At 35.5% G+C, this 22,918-nt stretch overlaps 2 protein-coding genes across 2 annotated transcripts; one reads left to right on the top strand and one right to left on the bottom strand.

Annotated features, from left to right (window-relative positions):
- Window positions 1–8: 8 nt before the first annotated feature.
- LOC127855096 (DNA replication complex GINS protein PSF3-like) lies at window positions 9–12,370 on the top strand. The gene is made up of 4 exons (XM_052390455.1): window positions 9–176; window positions 1,011–1,143; window positions 3,941–4,082; window positions 12,062–12,370. The coding sequence occupies exons 1-4, from the start codon at window positions 77–79 to the stop codon at window positions 12,296–12,298; spliced, it is 612 nt and encodes a 203-aa protein (XP_052246415.1). The 5' UTR covers window positions 9–76; the 3' UTR covers window positions 12,299–12,370.
- An 8,026-nt stretch (window positions 12,371–20,396) lies between these two features.
- On the bottom strand, window positions 20,397–22,151 carry LOC127855863 (FMRFamide-activated amiloride-sensitive sodium channel-like). The gene has a single exon (XM_052391749.1). The coding sequence runs from the start codon at window positions 22,149–22,151 to the stop codon at window positions 20,397–20,399; it is 1,755 nt and encodes a 584-aa protein (XP_052247709.1).
- Between the last annotated feature and the right edge of the window lie 767 nt (window positions 22,152–22,918).

Below are 22,918 nucleotides of genomic sequence, written 5' to 3'. Positions count from 1 at the left end.
ATCAACACCTCCCATCATTTTGGCGGATGCGTTGAAAACAAAAACAAAAGTAGTCAGTGAATGTTATTCCATCAAAATGTCATTGGATGCGTTAGAGAACTACTATGACTTAGATGACATTATTTCAACTAATGAAAAGATCCCTTGCAAAATTGAAATTCCCATATACAGACTCGGTAATTATAAATTAATGTTTGAATATCTCAGAATCACAACGATCTCTAAATCGGATACGTATTTTTCGGATATCATTTAATTGATAGTATTTTGCTGACAGTACTTTGCTGGCAGTTTGTAATATGAAAAGGTACTTTTCTCTGCTGTTAAAGCATACATCTAGGCAGTGGATGTTTGGATTGAACAGGTCCTCGTTTATATATCGTTGATTGTGATGTGTAACAGAAATTATTTCTTTAATGCAGTAAGCCTTGGAGGAAAAGTGTAACAGGTGCAGAGCTCAAACCCTCGACTATTGGGTCACTAGGAGTAGCATGGCGCTGTTAAAACTGAGCTAACCTGGTGGCTTATCCACCTTCACTTTAATCTAGAACTTAGAAGTCAATATTGTTGAAAACATGCATTTTATACTTCTGTCAGACTCCATTAAAGTAAACCATGGAGGCAAACTCCTAGTGCTTGAACCAAAGACCTCCAAAACATAAGCATTTTAGTTTAATCAAGTCAGCAAACCAGTTGGCATGCTCTTGCCCATGCACACTACAGTTCATTGTGGCATGGCATGAACTTGGTGAGTAAGTGTCTCAGGGCTCCCTGTAGCTCAAAATGTGCTGTAGCCAAATATGCCTTTTTATGTCTTAATTCTTATTTTTAGATATTTTATGGTTGATAATTTAGCAAACCTTGTAGCCAATAGTTTTGTGTAGCCAAAATTCCTAATTTGTAGCCATTGGCTGATTTGGTGAATGGCAGAGTAAGCCAAGGTGTCTATAGCGGGCTATCGCTTGAAATTCAGTTTCTGGGATCAAGTCATACCACCAATTTTCTTTCAGGTTATCTGGATTCCAGTTCAGTGAATGAGCACCTTACACCTGGGTCTAAGCTTGAGTTCCCTTTCTGGATGGCTCGCTCACTTTGCAGCCGTAAACGCCACATGGTCAGCGTGGAGATGCCCAAGCAGTATCGGTAACAATTTACAGCATCAATTTTTAGCTCGGCGTTTTCGGAGAAACCCCGAGGTATTGTCATAGCCATCATCCAGCGTCTGCCGTCGTGTCATGCTAAAACCTTAACATTGGCTCTAAAATCCAAGTGCTTCCACCTACAACTTTGAAACTAAATATGTACTGCACCTTGTTAAGTTCAACACGCCACACCCATTTTTGGGTCACTAGGTCAAAGGTCACTGTGACCTTTCTTCCTTTTCTTCTGACAAGATTTCATTTATTCAAAACTGCACCCACAGCCAAGCATTGGCACTCGCTATGAGGTGCTCTTGTTGTGCATCTGTAGGGCTTTTTTTCTTGATTTTGTGAAGCCTCTCACTTTGTGAAAAAATGAGTCGCAAACTTTTTTAAAATTGTTAAAAGATGAGTTCTGAGAACGAGTCTCGAACTTGTAATTTGTGAAATTCAGTTGTTTAAGAATTAGTATAGCAATAGCATGTTTAATACTTGCATCATAATGCATGTCTTTAAATAATGCATCACATCATATTTTAATTGTCTTTACACTTTTTTTCAATTTATAACCACTTTCATTTAGATCAACAATATTCCGACTAGTAAACTCTATCTAAAACCATAAGAAAGCCTAACCCCTGTCAATATCTTGTCTGGCTTATGTAAATTTATTAAATCATGTTGTAAATTTGAATTGTTAAATGGCCATTTTTGACAGTTTCAGGCCCCAAAAGTCTGATTTCGACAGTTAAAAGTGGCCATTTTTGTCAAGTATTGTGGCCTTGCTAGATTTGTGAAATGGCTGTCCACGGCCATACTCAAAGTAGGAAAAAAAAGCCCTGATCTGATATCTAATTTCTGTACCTGGGGTACATTGTCGTATACTCTGGGTACTTTTAAGTAGTACCGGAGCAGACAGCGCATTTTAGTGAAAATAAGTACCATGTGTTAAAAAATACCCATAATTCCCAATCAGAAGATCTCCCAAAAGTAACCCTTTGCATGCTGGGTAATTTGTCGTCTGCTAAAATGTCGTCTGCTGAATTTCTAAAATTAGCATTTTCTTTGATTTTTTTCAAAGAATATTATCAGAATAGCAAACAGTTTAGATCCTGGATCCAAACTGTTTGCAAAGGCCTTCAAAATTCGGTTCCCGCACTGAAAGGGTTAATTCTACAAGTTGCATCTGTGGCAGGCACAGGTGCTGGTTAATTTATTTCGGATTTTACAATTAACATGGATACTGACCTAGAAAAATTCTTCATGCTTACTAGTGAGGGGGTTTTAGTATTATCAGTGTTATGATTTTTCCATGTCTGTTCAAATTTTGCAAACTTCATGCAAAACAAATTGCAATTTAGTTAGTTCCTATTGTCAAACGCAATTTAGTAAGAAACAATAAATTATAGATACCATTCAATAACAGTGCCACAAAATGCAGTTATTCACCATTCAATGTACTGTAGCTGAATTGAATTTGGGAAGAAGCTTACATAAAAAGAACGTTTCAAAAAGGATCATTGTTGATCATTAAATCTACTTCATGGATTTTTTAACCAGGTTTTCTGAAGGAAAAAACTGGTTATTAGATTGGCGAATGCTGGCGGGCTGGCTGGCTGGCGGGCGGGTGGAACAAGCTTGTCCGGGCCATAACTATGTCGTTCATTGTCAGATTTTAAAATCATTTGGCACATTTGTTCACCATCATTGGACGGTGTGTCGCGCGAAATAATTACGTCGATATCTCCAAGGTCAAGGTCACACTTTGAGTTCAAAGGTCAAAAATGGCCATAAATGAGCTTGTCCTGGCCATAACTATGTCATTCATTGTGAGATTTATAATCATTTGGCACATTTGTTCACCATCATAGGACGGTGTGTTGCACGAAAGAATCACGTCAATATCTCCAATGTCAAGGTCGCCCCGACTAAAAATAGATTTAAAAAAAAAAAAAACTTACAAAGGGGGTTAATTTTGTTTGTTCATTTCAAAAGTTCAGTTTGAGTTTTCTCCCTTTATCAGATTTTTTTTTCACAATGAAAACCTGGTTTTGTGACAAATTTGTCCCTTGTTTGTTTATGATTTGGGAAAGTTTCCCCGTCAATATGGGAAAAATGGTCGGAATATTTTATTGAGAAGGATACTGTTTAGTGTGAAGGAGTACAAGGGACATGACGTGGACATATCAAAGAAAAGGGCCCTAGAGTATGTGAGATCAATTAAGTATGAATTTTAATATCAGGTTTTGTTTAAGCCTGATTGGGAAAAGTACCGGTACAAGCCCAATTGGGGAAAATAAGCGAGCAAAAACCCTGAAATTGGGAAAATTTGCATCGTGAAGTCATCATATTGGGAAATTGTTTTAGCCTGATTGGGAAAAGTACCGGTACAAGCCCAATTTGGATAAATAAGCGGGCAAAAACCCTGAAATTGGGAAAATATGCATTGTGAAGTCATCGTATTGGGACATTGGTGTATTTCATATATTTTTCTCCCAATGACTTTTAAATTGATACCTTAGTGTTGTCAAGTTGGAAATATTATATTTACTTAGGTTCAAGCCATAGAGCTGCATAGGGAAGCTAACTAAATGTTGCATTTTATTTATATAAAAAATAAATTTTTTTTTTAATTTTATTTTTGGAAATTTGGAATTTTCTTGACAGAAATTGGGAAATTTGTAGTTTTTTCTAATTGTGAAAGTGCCGTTTTACGGTACTTTATAAATAAGGAAAAAAATTGCTGAATATAATTTTATAAATTTATCTATTGCATTGTTGACGATAAGTATTTGTTTCAGGGAGGCATATCGTGAAATATTGACAGCCGATGCCTCTGTGGTTGATCTACACAAGCTTGGACCGTACTACTTTAGCTTTGGTATCCACATGCTGAAGTTTGAGCTTCCAGAATCACCTGATGTTGCAAAGATACTAGTAAAGGTATTAAAATAGAACACAGTGCAGCAATCCTGAAACAACATGCGCATAGATAAGTTTTTATCTAGCTTTAATACTGTTCTTTATTATACCCCCACAAACGAAGTTTAGGGGGGTATATAGGAGTGAGTTTGTTGGTCGGTCTGTCTGTCTGTCGGTCCGTATTAAGTGTCCGCTCTCTAAATCAATTTGTTTTCATCTGATCTTCACCAAACTTGGTCAGATGTTGTATCTAGATGATGTCTAGGTCAAGTTTAAATATGTGTCATGCCGGGTCAAAAAGTAGGTCACGGGGTCACTTAGTGCATTTTAAAGATTCAGCATAGTGTCCGCACTCTACTTCAAGTAGTTTTCACCCGAGCTCCACCACACTTGGTCAGAAGTTGTATCTAGATGATGTGTAAGGTAAAGTTCGAACATGGGCCATGCCGGGTCAAAAACTAGGTCACGGGGTCACTTAGTGCATTTTAAACATTGAGCATGGTGTCCGCTGTTTTATGTGAAGACAACATGCAAAATATTCTGTGTCAATGCAGCATGCGGGGGTATTCGTCACGTCTGTGACAAAGCTCTTGTTTGAACTTGAAAACCATGACCCCACCCCTTTCAGGGATTAAAACATTGGAATCAACAGTTTGCAAATTCAGTTCTCCATGTGCTGAGAGAAATCAATAAAGCTTTTGAAAATAACATTTATGAAGATCAAATGCAAAGAATGGCATTTTAACGTAGGCTTTGGGGACAACAGACCTATCAATTTTTTTATTTGTATTTTATATAGACATTTACCCTAAAATTTATAACTTTGTGTTGAATTGAATGTAGTTTATAATTTCACATACTATCTTCTACAGGCAAATAGAGATCAACATTAATATAATTGTTACTTTAACTTAAGCCTACAATCAATATTAAAAGGGAATGATCTTCCATGTGGATACAACATTACGTCAAGCCTTAATTTTTAGCTCACCTGAGCTTTTCTGACCGGTCTTTGTCCGTCGTATGTCCGTCCGTCCGTAAACATTTGCTCGTAAACACTCTAGAGGCCACACATCTTGTCCCATATTCATGAAACTTGGTCAAAAGCTTTGCCCCAATAAAATCTCGGCCGAGTTCGAAAATGGATCATGCCGGGTCAAAAACTAGGTAAAAAGAAAAGAAAAACCTAGCCAATCTTCTTGTTACTTTGTCAAAATGTTTATATCACTTAATATAAGCCAAACTATGCTATTGAACTTTGAAATAATGTGTCGACAGTGCTCCAGCTAGGATTTGAAAAGAGCAGGGGGCTTTTTTGTCAAAAGGGCACTTTCGAAGGGCAGTATTTTGTCAAAAGGGCACTTTCGACGCGCAGAATTTTGTGAAAAGGGCACATTCGAGCGCGCGGGTGTTTCTGGAATGCTTCCTATTGCATGTTAATTTATATTTTATAAATAATTGTATTATTCCCTTTATTATTAAACCATTCAAATATAATGTCTACAACTAGGATTAAACTAATAACAATGTAATAAGAGATTTATGAATTATCATATGTAAAAAAAAAAAAAAAAAAAAAAAAAAATTTTGAGGGGGGGGGGGGCCAGGGCGGAGGTTGGGGGGGCAGGGCGGAGGTTCGGGAGGGCAGGGCGCGGCGCCCTTCTATTTAGGCCTAGCTGGAGCACTGGTCGCACTCTGAGAAACTGGGCATAATGCAGGTGCATAAAGTGTTGTCCCAGATTAGCCTGTGCAGTCCGCACAGACTAATCAGGGACGACACTTTCCGCTGGAATGGTATTTTTTGTTTAAAGGAAGTCCCTTCTTACTGAAAATCTTGTTAAGACGGAAAGTGTTGTCCCAAATTAGCCTGTGCGGACTGCACAGGCTAATATGGGACGACACTTTACACACAGGCATTATGCCTAGTTTTCTCAGAACGCGACAGATATATTGCAATCATTAGCCTTTTAGTGGTAGTGGGGATAGTCTGATCAGTTTCCTTTTCGGATTTTGAAATTGAAGGGTGCTAATTCTTAAAAGAGCTCTTCAGTGCACAAAGCCATATTATCTCATTTGCATAATTTTAATATAAAAGCATGTGTTTCATTTTAATTACTAAGTAAATATTTCTAATAACATGATTGTTTATTGAAAACACAATTTCTATATAAAATAAAACTAGTTTCAGTTTGAACATTTATATTAAGTTATTGATAAATACAACTTCCTTTATAATCATATGATAAAATCTACACAAGAGCATGGTGTAGGGCATAGTGAAACCTTGGGTGGGACTTGGAACTGCACCCCTTGGTTAGCTAAGCTAGGGCACTGGTCTGATAGTAATACATTTTATGATTGTTTGTTGATTTAAATGGGCTAGGAATAATCTTTTATCTTGAAGCCATACTGTGTTCTACCATAATCTTGTGATATATCCAAAGATAAGGCGCTATTCAACAACCAAATAGCCATAAACTCCATGACACTGATGGCAGTTCTGTATGGATTAATACACAACACTGGTAACTGGAGTCAATTTGACTGGTAACCATGGACATTATTGAAACTTAAGAAACTAAGAAAGCAATCATGTGCTTTGTTATATTAAATTGAATCTAGAGAATTTTATTTCAGAGAAATGCCAAGCTGTTCATTATTTAAGAAATAATAAACTGTACAAATAATTACAGTCCATGCACAAAACCCTTCTCAATTTACATTTTTATCTGAATAATTCAATACAGCATGCTGAATGGTGTTAGTAAATACTATTAATATTTTTATTAATACTATTCTAATTTACTTTAACAATGTCTATTTATCTTCGGTGTAATAGACAGTACTTTTTTTATTCTGTTCAATATATCAGTATCAGAAAGTTTACATAATTATTGTTTTACCAGCACTTTGATTCTCTCATACTTTCTTATCTTATGGAAATGTAATTGAAATAAGCCCAATATTATTTTTATACTTTGAATATTTTTGGTGAGTTAGCTAGTCTTATTTATTTATCAAATGGAATGTTTTTGTCATTTTTAAAGCTGTTTCACTGATTTACCTATTTTTCCTTATTAATAAGAGAAGTGTTTTAATTAATTGTTTGTCACTAAGCCATTAAGTCATACCTGCATACAAAATATAAAAAAAAATTGAAAAATATATATTAAAAGGTAAAATAATTAGGCATATCCATACTGGGCATAAGGCTGTACATGATCGAACCCATGTGTGCCCCAGCATTCCTTATAAACTGACTAGACTTTTAAAGTGTGGATGAAATTGGAATTATCATATAAGCAGCATTTTCCAGCTACTTGGTACAGAAAGATTTCCATTTTTTGCGGATGTGTTCTGAGTGGAAGGCTCATTATCCAGAAAAACCTAATCCATCCTGTATGTTGACCATCAACAGCTCTGACATTAATCAACAATATACAGGAAATGGCCTTGAGCTCAGGTCACCTAGCTGAGGACACATATCAACCACTGCGCTTATAAGACCACCTTTATGTTATTGATAAAATATAATTTATTTAAATATGATGCATGGTTAATACTGTGTAGAAATACTTATAAGTTGTTTGCGGATTCAAATGTTTGACAAAACAATGTGTGAGAATACTATAGTCTATAGGTCAAACAATATTTCTACAGTACAGTACAGCTTCCTCTCCTTTGTATTAGCCTGACCAGTATTTGAAATAAACTTGCATCGGAGACTATTGTGCATTATTTTCTAACCAAATCTCAACGCATTTTTTTATACAAATGTCTTGAAATCATTTGTAATAATATGCTGACTAATCAGACTTAGCACTGAATATCAAAATAAACAATTATAGATTAGTCATTAGAAACATAATTACCGGTTTCTGGTTCCTTTTAGAATAGGCGCCATACTTTGCTCGGTTGTGCTTCCCTGGTCCAAGGTCGTTGGGATTTAGTGGAGCTTTCTTTGAAGCTTTGTATGCCTCTGTTTCCGGAAATATCGTTGGAATTGCACCAGCTTTGAGCTTGAGCTTTAACTCCATTCCAACACTAGCCATAACACTTGGAGGATGAAAAAAACAACTGTTGTCAAAATGTTTCAAGCACAATCTAGATGCCTTACTCGGTTTGAAATCAACCAGTCTCCCATCGATTACTCTCCTGGAATTGACTGCCTTTATCCATTTCTTACAAGTAACATCATCCTTCGGAAAACGGAAAAAACCCTTCTTTCCCTTTTCCTCGCGTTCTTTGCACCCGAAAGCAACACACTGAACCATATCGAATAACGATTGTCATGCAAAAAAAAACAGAAAAAGCACACGATTTCAATAAAACTTGTGTAAAAGAATTGTATTGTGCTAACGTGATAGATCTATTGAGTGTCAAATTTGACATTAAGCGCGAAGTGTTCACGCTTCGATTCGTAATAACAATGGACGAATTTCCGAGTAATGCGCGTTGAGTGCCTGTGACGTCACAACCAAAATAGGTGGCGGAAATACCCGGGCGGTTTACGGAAAACAAAAACATCGTTTTTTAGTATCGTAATATTTTTTGCCATAGCTCTTGATGATACCACTCGTTTTAGAATATACATATTTATAAAAATGCATTTTTCGTTATAAAATCGGCAGTTCACCTTTAATGATATGTTGGTCGAGTTCAAAGTGGTTCCGGTCTGTTGAAAAACATGGCCGCCAGTGGGCGGGGCAGTTTTCCTCATTTGGCTATAGAGAAACCTTGTAAACACTCTAGAAGTCACAATTTTTGCCTAATCATCATGAAATATGGTCAAAACATTGGTTTTATTGATATCACGGACAAGTTCAAAAATGGTCCAGATCTGTGAAAAAACATGGCCGCCAGTGGGCGGGGCATTTTTCTCTATATGTATATGGTGAAAACATGTGAACACTCTAGAAGTCTCATTTTTGGCCCAATTTTCATGAAATTTGGTCAGAACATTTGTTTCCTTGATATGAGAGTTGAGTTCGAAAATGGTTCCGGTCAGTTATAAAGCATGGCTGCCAGGGGGGGAGGGAAGTTTTCCTCATTTGGCTATAGAGAAACCTTGTAAACACTCTTAGAAGTCACAATTTTTGCCCAATCATCATGAAAATGGGTCAAAACATTGGTTTTATTGATATCTCCGACAAGTTCGAAAATGGTCCAGATCCAGGGTTCGCCAAAACTTGAAAAATCTGTCAGTCACTTGGACTGACAGACTTAAAATTTTTGTCAGTCCGAATCAGTTTCTGTCAGTCCCACTGTTTGTCTTAACTATAACAGCAAAACACAACACGAGATAGTACCTTTTAGATGTGTATTGGCATGGATCACATTAAAATACAATTAAACATGTTGAAAGTCAATGTAATTTTTAACAATTGTTATAAAAAGTAATCAACTACAAATAATACAAAGGGGGTGAAGGGGAGTGGAAAAGGAGCTGGTTGCAGCTTCCTCTGAAATGAAAACGAAAATATGCCCCAATTCTACTTGAAGGAGTCTATTTCGCTCGACATTTCACAAGTGTCAGGCTCTTGCGAGTAGCATTTGAGCTTATTTTCATTGTCTTTTTCGCTTTGTGTATCAAATTCAATGTTGTCATTTGTGTTGTCAATATAATCATCATCATCTGAGTCCGTTATCTAAATCACCAGAAAAATGTCACTTGTTGTTTTCTTCGAAGTGGAGTCATCTCGCGAAAACTTGTTGTGAAAATCCTCGTATTAGATTGGTTAAAGAGGAATTAAATTGCAGGAGTCACGTCCCAAACTAAAACGGTTCATTTTATATCGGTCTACTAACTAGTCGAAGAAAATCTGAAAAATCTCTTTGTTCAGCCGAGCTTGGATTATTTGTGATTTATTATTATTATAATTATCGTTCAATTATATCGACTTTCGACATCATTTATCGTATTTTAATGTGATCCAAGCCTATATGTTACTTTAATAAGGTATTATTTATGCTCCCGAAACCGGTGATGTAATTTGATCGTAATGAATATGGGCTGAAATTTTTTATAATAACGTCACTTCCGAGCGCGTTTTATACTAATTACAATATTGTGATCGGCTTTATTTGTCGGTCCATCGGACCGATTTACCTGAATTCCTTGTCGGTCCTGAGTAAAATTTGCCGGTCAGGACCGACAGTTTTGGCGAACCCTGCAGATCGGTGAAAAAACATGGCCGCCAGTGGGCGGGGCATTTTCCTCTATATGTATATAGTGAAAACATGTGAACACTCTAAAAGTCACATTTTTGGCCCAATTTTCATCAAATTTGGTCAGAACATTTGTTTCCTTGATATGAGAGTTGAGTTCGAAAATGGTTCCGGTCAGTTGAATAACATGGCTGCTAGGGGGGGGGGGGCAGTTTTCTTATATTTATATAGTAAAGAAAGCTTGTGAACACTCTAGAAATCACATTTTTTGCCCAATCATCATGAAACTTGGTACAAAGATTGGTTTTATATATATCACATAATTAATGCCATAATTATTGCCCTTAGATTGTCAAAATTTTAATTATATTATACAAAATCCTTGTAAACACTCTAGAGGTCACAATTTTGTTTCAGATTTTATGAATCTTGGTCATAATATTTATTTTTGTATATTTGGTAAGGGGGGGGGGTCAACTCAAAATATAGGTCACCAGGTCAAATCGTACAAAAACACTCCATATGCCAGAGTTTTGGTTCAATAATGATGAAACTTGACCAGGATGTTTGTCTGGACAATATCTAGGTCAAGTTTGACGTTTGGTAAAGATTGAATGAACCGACTCCTCTCAGGTGAGCGAACTAGGGTCATCTTGGCCCTCTTGTTCCTAAAAGATACTAGTTAGTAGTTAAACTACTTCTAAATAATGGTAGATGACAAGTTTTAGACATTAACAGGAAAAAAACATTTTTGAGCTGAAATGGCATTCTTAATAGCAATTTATGAGTAAGTGATCCTTCTGCTTTACAGGAAATTAAACCATGATGGCAACATATTGGTTGAAATAACACACTTTAGTTACTACTGAAATTACCATAACTTACTTATAAATTATTTTTATATCAAAATAAACTTTTATTATATTTAATAAGTTTTTACTGGTTAGACAGTTAAAAAACTATATGTATTTATAATATGCTTTTATGTAGCGAATATCATTCATATTTGCCTTTCCATGCATCAGAATGACATTGAAAATAAAAATGTTGTCTGTTTTATTTGTAAACATTGTAAATTATTTATACAATTGTAAAATGATATGAACTGCCAACAAGTGCAATTCAAAAGTGCAATTCAAAAATGAGTTTCTGAAATCAACAAATTCTATCGTTTTTGTGATTTTATATTCATATCTTCTACAACTCTATGATAAAAGATGCCAGATGTTGTGCCAACAAGTGCAAATTGAAGCTTATTAACAAACATTTACATTACATGTGCAGTATAATTGTGATTTTAAAGTGCTACATAATTGGTTGGTTAGTCGTAATTTTGCTTATTTGAAGCCCATATATTTTACCAAACCTATTGTTTGATTTCTAGAAAAAAATTTCTAAACAGTGTGCTCACTGTATGATTTGTTGCAGCATAACCTTTGGCTCTTGATTGATTTCCTTCTTTACATTGTATCTGTGGTAAAATACACATGTCATCGGAGAAAAGTTTCTTTATACCATCACAAAATAATAAAACTGCTTATGATATTGATAGAAAAGTGAGTTAAGTGGGTGTGTACAAAGTGATTAAAAACATGAATTGAGCCATGTTCTTTGAAAAATTAACTCAATGCATGTGCATATAGTGTTGTCCCAGATTAGCCTGTGCAATCTACACAGGCTTATTAGGAACAACACGTTCCACTTTTATTAAATTTTCTGTTCAAAGAAGGTCCCTGATAAGCTTGTGCAGACTGCACTTAGCTCAGTTTTCCCAATATGCGGCTTAATTTACTGATAAAAAAATTGTGACCCGTTTTCCCTCTGTTTTCCAGTCATTCCAGCAAAGGTTCCGTAAGGTAATGGACTCCTCCCAAAACTGCTACAATGAAGACACATCTAAGCTCACAGATAAGCTGGATGAATCTGAGATACTTTTGTTTCGGGCTGGTCAACACGGTCTCAATGAGTTTGTAAGGTGGGAAACAAGACAGACCGAGAAGCTGACCACGTCGGAAATGGTGAAAAATCATCGCAAACGGAAGCGTGCCATAATGGAAGATATTGGATGATATATGGACCAATTTGACATGAATTTGTATAATGTAAATTGGTATTTAATATATTTATAATGTACGTGTCAATGTATTGTTGGAGTTGTTTTTTTATGCCCCCTTTCGAAGAAAAGGGGGTATATAGTTTTCGCACCGTCCGTCTGTCAGTCTGTCTGTCACACTTTTCGTGTACGCTCTCTAATTCAAATAGTTTTCATCCGATCCTTATGAAACTTGGTCAGAAGTTGTATCTAGACAATATCTAGGCCAAGTTAAAATATGGGGCATGCTGGGTCAAAAACTAGGTCACGGGGACGAAAAATCAAATCCAAGGGAAGTAATAAGCTTTAAAAAGACATAATTATCTGACCTGCCAAATTATATATTTTTGTTAAATAAATCAAAGCGGTGCAGTAGGCGGTATTGTGTTTCTGACAAACACATCAAGGTAAAAGGTCAAGGTCATCCTTTAAGGTCTAAGGTCAAAAATACAAATCCAAGGGAAGTAATAAGCTTTAAAGGGAGATAATTATTCAATATTGAAAATAGCAACTTGATATTTGGCATGCATGTGTATCTCATGTTAATGATATTTAATGATATAATTATCTTACCCCCCCCCCCATTCCCCTCCGATGGATTTGACAAAATCCAAGGCAAGTAATAAGCTTTAAAGCAGGGTTGTCATTATGACTGTAAACAAAGGATTATTTTGGAAAAGTAACCGATTCGGCCGGGGGTCAAGGCCTTGGCCCCCATGTAGGTCCAGGGCAAGGCCCTGGTAAGGGGGTAAGGGGGGCAAAGCCCCCCGACCGAAAACGAATTCTAGACACATTTTAGGGACAAAATACTGCTATTCTCAGAGCATAACAAGTTAAAATGAGGTCTAAAAAGAATAGAAAATTTTAAGATTTTCACATGTTTAGTAAACTGTACAATGTAAAAACATATTATATTGATAGATCTTTGCATGTTCCAATTCTATCCATTACTCGATAATCCAGTATAATTACGATTTCTTTTTTTCAAAACCAAATAACGGCAAATATTGACGATGAATGTCGTTTGCCATTTAACGCAAGTGCATATACAAATTGAATTGTGGGATTGGGGAATTCCCATTTAACATGCGTGAATCACGTGACGCGATTTGAGAGCATTGAAAATCGTTTATATTTAGTAATTACGACAAATCGACGACTAAACTGTTACATGTACCTCCTTTCAGAAAAGTTTGCGAAAGTGAAATTCTGAGAATAAAGACGCGCCTTCTTTTAAATTTTACCAAGAACTTTTCATTCCGGATTGTGATATAACTTGTCAGGTCATTCATGCATGTAGACCTATAAATATGCATAGTTTGGCAATCTCAAAACACGTTATTTACCTACTTATTACATTATGTGTTATGCCCATTTGTATAACAAAATACATTATTTAATTGAAGTATTTTCAAATGCGTATAATTAAATGTGTTATCCGAAATCATTTCCAGATTTCATTATTCACGGAAAATTAAGAAAATTCTAGCAACAGAGACACATTTCTCGTGTTTTTCATGCACAGATGAAAATCATGCCAAAATGAGACTTCATGTATAACATCACGTCATTCTTCATCAGGGAAAGCGTGGACTTAATATTTAGAATATTTAGATGCTAAATAACAACTTCGTTACGCAGAGGTCGCTAATATATTTTATTTTGGTAGAAAATCGAAGAGCATTTTTTAATATGTGGAAACCTTTTCTCTAAATAAAAAAACTAATTAATTACGCTCTACATTGCTACATTCGTTGAGATACGGTCAGCAATAATCTGTGAAATGTACAGCTATTTGATACAATTTCACGTGGGGTCGGCGTGTATTCGGCTGCCTGAGCGCTGATTGGTTGACGTGCTTACCAAGAAGAATTTGATTGACAGCTGGAAAAATTAATACTGGGCACTCGCTGAGAAATTCATTGAAAACAGTAGTTCTTAGGCAGAGTTAATGTACTGACTGAATGGGCGTCGCTCTTCTATACCACGGTTATTCCTCGTCAATTATTGTCGGTTTGCGTGATCACAACTTCCGATAGCAATTTTAAAGATTCAGGAAAAACAACCGATTTTCTGGCGATTTTAACCGATGAATTCGATCGGCAATCGGTTAATAATGACAACCCTGTTAAAGGGAGATGATTTCAATACCTGCCAAATGATAAATATAAATTTTATTTCAAAGCGGCACAGTAGGGGGCATTGTGTTTCTAACACATCTCTTGTTTAGGGTTATTTTGAGTAAATTTGTTTGCATGTCAAACATTGTACAAACTAAATCTTAAATGTTAAGAAACTAAAAATTATAGTATGGGCATTGATGGAGGATAAAACAGTCTGATACCTTCTCCTGTTCTCATAAATTAATATGTCTGACAGACACAAAGTATTTTCCCTATATTCTCGAAAAACACTCCGATGGAAGAAAAGATGTCAACTAAATACTTTCGTTCCTCTTGTCTGTTAGTTCAGGTACGTTTTCAGAAAAAGGGCTTACCTAACAATTGACAGACATAAATAATTGTCTATTAAATTATGTTTAAAGCTATTTGGCTAAGATTGATTGGATTGAAAGCCTTAGTGGATTTGAGATAGTGGTGTCTGTCATTTTGAGATAGTGGTGTCTGTCATTATGAGATTTGAGATAGTGGTGTCTGTCATTATGAAGATAATGATTTGAGATAGTGGTGCTTGTCATTATGAAGATGTTGATTTGAGATAGTGGTGTCTGTCATGAGATTTGAGATAGTGGGGTCTGTCATTATGAGGTTTGAGATAGTGGTGTCTGTCATTATGAGATTTGAGATAGTGGTGTCTGTCATTATGAGATTTGAGATAGTGGTGTCTGTCATTATGAAGATGTGGATTTAAGATAGTGGTGTCTGTCATTATGAAGATGTTGATTTGAGATAGTGGTGTCTGTCATTATGAAGATGTTGATTTGAGATAGTGGTGTCTGTCATTATGAAGATGTTGATTTGAGATAGTGATGTCTGTCATTATGAAGATGTTGGTGTTATTTGTTTCGACATATTGGTGTCTTGTTTCAGAGCACCAGTTCTTTTAGTCTCATTTGGATTTTGTGAACACACCCTGGTCTGATGTGGAGGCCATATACACCTTCAGGTTTTTTTCCTTCTTTGAGACTCTTCGAATATCGGACCTTTCCCATAGATGTATTTTCCCCTCTAAAAGACATTTTCTCCAAAACAATGATATCTATAAAAATCATATACAAAAAACTGACTTAATAATGAAGACCTTTAATGCTTAAGATGTACATCAAATTATTACAACACCACCATTTATAAGCTCTAAAGCATACAATTGCTTTTTAGCAAAAATAAAATGAAAAAAATAAAGTGTTATTTCAAGAATTATAAGAATAATGAAAATAATGTAATGATAAAATTTAAAAAGATTTCACTCTTAATATCATAAATTGTATCACTATAGTTTATATTGACATTAACTGTTATTGCGTTCAGTGTAGAAGTTAACTGCACTAAATAAAACAAATACAATGTAGTATCACATTAACATAGATAATATTGCTAGTCTTATTCTGAGGTATACTTTTTACACTAATTGTGTGTCAGAGTGTACATAATATGCTTCCTGCAAATAGGAGGCATAATGTGATATGGGATAAGGCAAAAAAAATAGGTCCGTTTCCGGTCGCCCGACCCTGTCTCCCGAAACGGCGCCGACCCTCAACTTTTTATTGGGGTTGCCAAAAACAAAACAAAAATTGTTCATATTCGTTCATATAGGATGTAATATCAAGTAAACAAAGCATATATATACATGTATTTTTTTATTATAAGCTTTTATAACCTTCTATTTTAGTACCTGAAAATAAATCCCTACCTACTGACCCTGGTTTTTTTTCCAAGGAGACCAGAAACGGACCTATTTTTTGGCCTAAAGAGAAATATAAATCGTCGAATAATGGCGATAATGGTGGCTCTGATGGGGATTATGATCGCAATTTATGCAGCAAACATGCTTTCAAACATGAGTTTCTGAAATCAAATTCTATCCTTTTTGTGATTTAAAGGGGCATTTTCACAAATTTTTGAATGTATTGAAGTATGTCATTAAATGCTGTATGTTGATTTATGTAAACAGTGGTTCTAAAAAGCTCCAGTAAAAAAAACAAGAATAAATTAAAAATAAAATAAAAAAAGTAACCCTTGACTGGGCTCGAACCACTGACCTCTGGACTAAAAGTCTACCGCTGAGAACACTCGGCCATACGTGCTCATACAATGCGAGTTGTGTTTAATACTTTAAATATCCTCACACATATCATTAAGAAAATGAAAATTTGCAAGTCTGAAACGACTTTTATTAATTTTGTCAATTTACCAAAACGTGAAAAGGCCCCTGTAACCCATTTATGCCTAGCATCTTGAAAAAGGCCTTGGCAAACAGCATAGACCCAGATGAGACGCCGCATAATGTCCCCTCATTTGGAAATAAATTGATCCAATTTAGAAAGATGGGATAGTCCATTAGGCATACATGGGTTAATATTTATATCCACTACAGCTCAATGATAAAAGATGTCAGATGTGTTGGTGAAATGGCATGAGATAGGAAAGACATGGTGTTTTTTTAAACAATGACCTAAATAATTTTGCGGTTACATTCTGTTATAATAATTACAGTAACATTGAACTTTAAAGTAATAATGTAATGTTTCATTGGATATAGTCACTCTTAAAGACCCTACGTATCGATAAGCGGTTTAATTAAAACCTTTATGTAATAGTACAGCCTTAGTAGTATACTTGAAATTGATAGAAACTCTTTGTTATTTAAAATAAACGTGTTATTAATTTCAGAACAATTAAACACACAATAAATACAAATTATGAATGAATTATTTATACAGTCGAACTAACTCACAAAACAAATGACGAGATACTACGAATAAGGTTACCAGTCCCGCCCGAATTCTATGTAAATTCAAGAAACGCAGATGTTTATTATGATAACTATTAAAACAATCCTTACGATGTTTTCAGACAACTTTTAACGGGTAGTAATATAACGACATACCGTACACGGTGCTTTATAATCCCAAACATGCGATATTACAAAAGTTGTGATACTACGAAAACAATAGGAGGTTTTGGGGATTCCGATAATGACGTCACGTTTGCGCATGCTCAAATTTTGGCCGTCAAAACTGCGGCCATTCTGCTATTGTTTGCATTGATGAAGCGCGTCGTGATAAGGTTACAACCGTATTCGCGACCCTTTTAAAGAACATAAAATACTCAGAAATTGAAATTCTTTCAGATTAAATTTAATCCAATGAACGAACACAAATAAAGAAGAAAACAAACAACAAATTAATTGATTTGATGTAATGAACATATAGAAACTGATTTGAACCTATTTGTCTGTAAAAACTTACCTTGTTACAGATTAACTAAATCCTCTTGATAAATGTTAATGTTTTCTATTTAATTGTTCACACCAATTTTGACACTCTTTGTTTCAGCATTTTAACCCAGTGTTAAATTGCCCCTTTGTTTATCACAAACCAATTATCTCGATCGATATGATCGGTTACTGTCCAGACAATTACTAAGAAAACAGTGTGTCATAAACCCAGGGACCTATACTTGTATGACTCTGTATGGGGTCTCTGCATAAACCACATGTGTCTGGTCATTAAACACAATTTATGATACCTCCATGTCATCTCTCGACATATTAAGTCAAAAACTTAACATAGCTTTAATAAAATATTTGAACATATTCAAAAATAGACATTTGTCCGAAATGGATTAACAGCTAAGAACTATAACGTATATATATTAGCCAGTTTAAACATAATAATAAAGTGTTTAATAACTATACATTTAAAATATTGTACACATTTACTGCTACACAATGAACGTATTTAACTGGTACCTGCAAATTTAAACTCTGCTATAATGTGTAAAGATCGTGCGTTACTGCAGTGTTCGAAACATCATCATGAAAACAAGCAATGGCGTTTGTTCATTATAGGGATATAAAATACTTGCGCTAAATAAATTAAATGTGTAATTTAATGGTAATATAAAATGCTAGATTTGTATCGCTCAATATCACTACTGACGAGTTTTCAATATACGTGTATATGCAAAGACAGTTCAATTTGCAAAATATGCAGGTGTTTTTTCAAATTGAATGCTTAAATTTATTAATATTTTCATTCTATTTTAACGAAACGAAAATTCATTCAATGTAAAAGAAAATTAAAAATACATTTCAAGATTGAAATGTATTGAGCTATTTTAGGGCTTTGTTTTATGACTAATTCAATGAACCCCTTACACTAAATTTCAATCGCGGATGAAAAATAACACTATCGTATCCACACCACTTATTATAATATTCAAATTATTATGTTTTATTATTTTTGAAATATCATTTATTAAATTCTTATTTAAAAAAAATACGGGTATTTATAGTTTTGTTTTGTGAAATTGTAAGTATTAAGTCTTCCGACGACCTTTATATGATACAATGTTATTGGCCGCGATCACGAAGTTGACGGCCAATCTATTTTTAGTAACGGAAAACCCCTCTTGTGACGTCACACAAAAACCTCCTATAGCATGTACACGTATATTGAAAATTCGTCTGTAGTGATAATGAGCGATACAAATCTAGCATTTTATGATACCATTAATCTACACATTTCATTTATTTAACGCAAGTATTATATACAATATAATGACCAAACGCGATTGCTTGTTTTCATGATGATGTTTCGAACACTGCAGTAACGAACGATCTTTACACATTATAGCAGAGTTAACATTTGCAGGTACCCGTTAAAAACGCTAATTGTGTAGCAGTAAATGTGTACAATATTTTAAATGTATAGTTATTAAACACTTTATTATTATGTTAAAACTGGCTAATATATATACTTAATAGTTCCTATAGCTGTTAATCCATTTCGGACAAATGTCTATTTTTAAATATGTTCAAATATTTTATTAAAGCAACTGTTAAGTTTTTGACTTAATATGTCGAGAGATGACATGGAGGTATCATAAATTATGTTAAATGACCAGACACATGTGGTTTATGCAGAGACCCCATACAGAGTCATACAAGTATAGGTCCCTGGGTTTATGACACACTGTTTTCTTAGTAATTGTCGGGACAGTATCCGATCATATCGAGATAATTGGTTTGTGATAAAGAAAGGGGCAATTAAACACTGGCTTAAAATGCTGTAACAAAGAGTGTCAAAATTGGTGTGAACAATTAAACTAAAAATAATTAACATTTATCAAGAGGATTTAGTTAATCTGTAACAAGGTAAGTTTTTATAGACAAATAGGTTCAAATCAGTTTCTATATGTTGATTAGATAAAATCAATCAATTTGTTGTTTGTTTTCGTCCTTATTTGTGTTCGTTCATTGGATTCAATTTAATCTGAAAGAATTTCAATTTCTGAGTATTTTTGTTCTTCAAAAGGGTCGCGAATATGTTTGTTACCTTATCACGATGCGCTTCATCAATGCAAACAATAGCAGAATGGCCGCAGTTTTGACGGCCAAAATTTGAGCATGCGCAAACGTGACGTCATTATCGGAATCCCCAAAACCTCCTATTGATTATCTCTTTTGATTTTTCCAGATATCGCGCTTCGACTATACATGTATTCCAAAATATGCAGTAATCTTAAAAAAACACTTGTAGCCAGGACGCATTAAAGGGGCCTTTTCACATATATTGGCATGTATTGAAGTTGGTCATTAAATGCTTAATATTGATAAAGGTAAACATTGGATCTAAACAGCTCCAGTAAAAAAAACAAGAATAAAATTTTAAAAAAAAGAAAGAAAAAAAAGTAACCCTCAACAGGGCTCAAACCACTGACCCCTGGAGTCCTGGAGTAAAAGTCTACCGCTTAAACCACTCGGTCATCCGTGCTCATACAATTACACGTCTGCAGTTGTTGACCAATAAGTAATATTCCCTCCACCAAACATCCTTGAACTAATCAGGAAACTCAGCCATTCTTTTAACGGGTTGGTTGAAGAACGGTATGTCATATTGGCAACGGTGCTTTTTGTTTGACATGCTGGTGTGGATTCAGCTCAGCATACTCTTGGTCTTCTCGGGGGTCGCCCGCACTCGCACCGTTCAAAGACCCGGATTCGGAGTCGCACAGCAGCATTGAGACTCTAATAAGCAGCTCCACAAGCTCCATAATGGTCAGCACAGAAATGCCCATCCAGAGGCCAAGAGTTCCTCCGATGTCCGCGAACAAATCTGCCAGCTCATACGCGGGCATTTGCTTGAATTCCACAACACTCAGGTCTTCTAGGTAGATATTCAATCGGATTAAATTTTGCCGTACGATTGTGGATGCTCTTATTAACGTGTCGAGATCAGTCTGGTTGTATTCTTCTTTTCTATTTTCCTGCATGTATTGTTCAAACCGTGCTTGTAGATTATTAAGTTTTTCAGATACCTCTCTGATGAGAATCGAGCTGATTGTGATGTTTTGGTATAAATTTCGCAAAGCGTCTAACTGATAGAATTCAAGGGGCCAGTACGATTGAGATATATGTTTTTGATACGAGGTTTCATCACAAGGTTGAAAGCAGTTGCATGTGTTCTCATAGCTTCTGTCATTGTTCAGGTAGTTTAGCAAATCCTCTTCGCACTTCATTGTATACTGTTCAACACTTGAGTTTTTCAAGAACGCTTCGGTGTTGCGCCAGTTTTTAATAGCCCCACAAAATGGTAAATTTTGCTTTTTTGGATCTGTTTCTTTATACATTGGCAAGGCGGCTGTTTTGCACCCACACCTTTGTACCAAAATTCTTTGTTTGCACAGCTGAAGGCAGCTGAAGATTGTGTTCAAGTATGAACGGTCCCCTTCTATGTTGCTACACGTACAATTGCCATAAGGATTGGGAAGTCTAGAATGCAGTATAGCGTTGAGACCTACAGAGGTTGAATAACCAGGTGGAACATCGAATCCGTGATCGGCTGGGCTAGGCATAGTGTTAGGGGCATGCACATGGGCTCGAACCCCGCCACTGAAGGCAATATGGTTTTTCACATCATACAGTCCATAAGCGCCGGCCGGTGGATTATCATTTTCGAGCGATAATATCACAGACAGTCCATTTTGTGGTCCGGTGGTATGCATAAGCAGTTTTTCCTTTTTCGGTTGTTTCTCTACCGCATCATAGCCGCTATTGAAGGTGTAGCAGTTGTAGTAATTCTTGCCATCAAAGTACAAACTAAAATTGGCCGCGCTACATTCCCTTGCGTTGAACCGGCAGCTGATAACAAAGTTGTCTATACTGTGACCAATAGCTTGGGCAACCTCTGGCAGGTTCTCGTAAAAGGCTTGGTGTGAATCCATACGCTCATCATGGTCTCCAAAGTTTGTGTTCTTAATAAACGTAAGCCAGGGCATTATGTCCGTGGCATTTTGGTTGATAAGTTCATTGATCTTAGTCAAGGAGACGGTTGCTATGTTACACAAGGTCACTGATGGAAACTCTACTGGCATTCCTTCCTTCATTTGAGACACCTCTACCACTTGATACGCCAGAAACTTTGAGACAATGAAAGACAGTTGCACGGTAGCGGCAGTGAAACCTAGTATGACCAGAAACGACCAAATGACCTTGCGTTTTTTCGACGCTGAAGACGCAATCTTTGCCAGTCCGTGAGCACTACTCTCGGATCCAAGCTCGGTCATGATTCTCAGGGCGGAGGCTTGCTTCTGCTTCTTCCGACTTGGCCCCGGGCTTAATGAAATATATCTTGTAATTAGTTGCATGGTTTTTACATTTGAAAGTATTGAAATGCAAAATTTATATTAAGAATTCTTAGCATTCAATTATATTAATAATTTATTAAATTGACCATCACGTAAACAGAAAAACACAACTTATCTCACAGCTTCCAAACGCGCAAGAGATTGCATAATATATTTACATCAACGCCACACCCATCCCACATTTTTTAATTGATGGGATTACTTGTGTTGTGTGATAATTTTAATATTTTATATAAAGTCCTTTCTTAACAATACAGTATATATACCTTTCGGTCATATTTCCTGTTTATGAAATAATAAAGTCCGAGCAAAATGACACGCCGTTGATAATGACACCAGTGTTATGACGGATTTGAGTTCGTTAATATACTTTTGTCTACAAAGTCTGCAAGCTGTTATCTACATTTATTAACTAGTTAATTGGCTAGTCACAACGCTGGCTTCAACTTATAATTTCTGAATCATCATTGAATCGATATCTGACAATTAATTGTTTGATCTGAAATAGTTGTTCAGCATTCAAGCTCTTTGACATAAGAAGCAATAGTTCCGCGAGAAATAACGAGACACATGCTGATGCTGTAGACTTACTCCCATAGGTAGCAAAATAAACAAGGATTAGTTGATTCAATAAATGATTTTAAATTTGATTTTGTTTTATGTACGCACACAAAGTACACGGCCAGTAAAACATCTGTACAGGGATCAAAATACTCAGAGTTTGTAATTTTTTAAATTACGTTATGGCTGTGTTTCCATACATCTCA

Source organism: Dreissena polymorpha, chromosome 13 (assembly GCF_020536995.1).
Source record: "Dreissena polymorpha isolate Duluth1 chromosome 13, UMN_Dpol_1.0, whole genome shotgun sequence".
Classification (NCBI taxonomy): domain Eukaryota; kingdom Metazoa; phylum Mollusca; class Bivalvia; order Myida; family Dreissenidae; genus Dreissena; species Dreissena polymorpha.
The sequence above is the reverse complement of the archived record's forward strand: the minus strand, read 5'-3'. Positions and strand labels throughout refer to the sequence as shown.

Excerpts from the sequence above, each read along its gene's own strand:
- LOC127855096 (XM_052390455.1), top strand. The coding sequence starts at position 77 with ATGTCATTGGATGCGTTAGAGAACTACTATGACTTAGATGACATTATT. Across the intron at positions 177-1,010 it reads AATTCCCATATACAGACTCG|GTTATCTGGATTCCAGTTCA; the intron begins GTAATTATAAAT and ends ATTTTCTTTCAG. Across the intron at positions 4,083-12,061 it reads TTGCAAAGATACTAGTAAAG|TCATTCCAGCAAAGGTTCCG; the intron begins GTATTAAAATAG and ends TCTGTTTTCCAG.
- LOC127855863 (XM_052391749.1), bottom strand. The coding sequence starts at position 22,151 with ATGCAACTAATTACAAGATATATTTCATTAAGCCCGGGGCCAAGTCGG.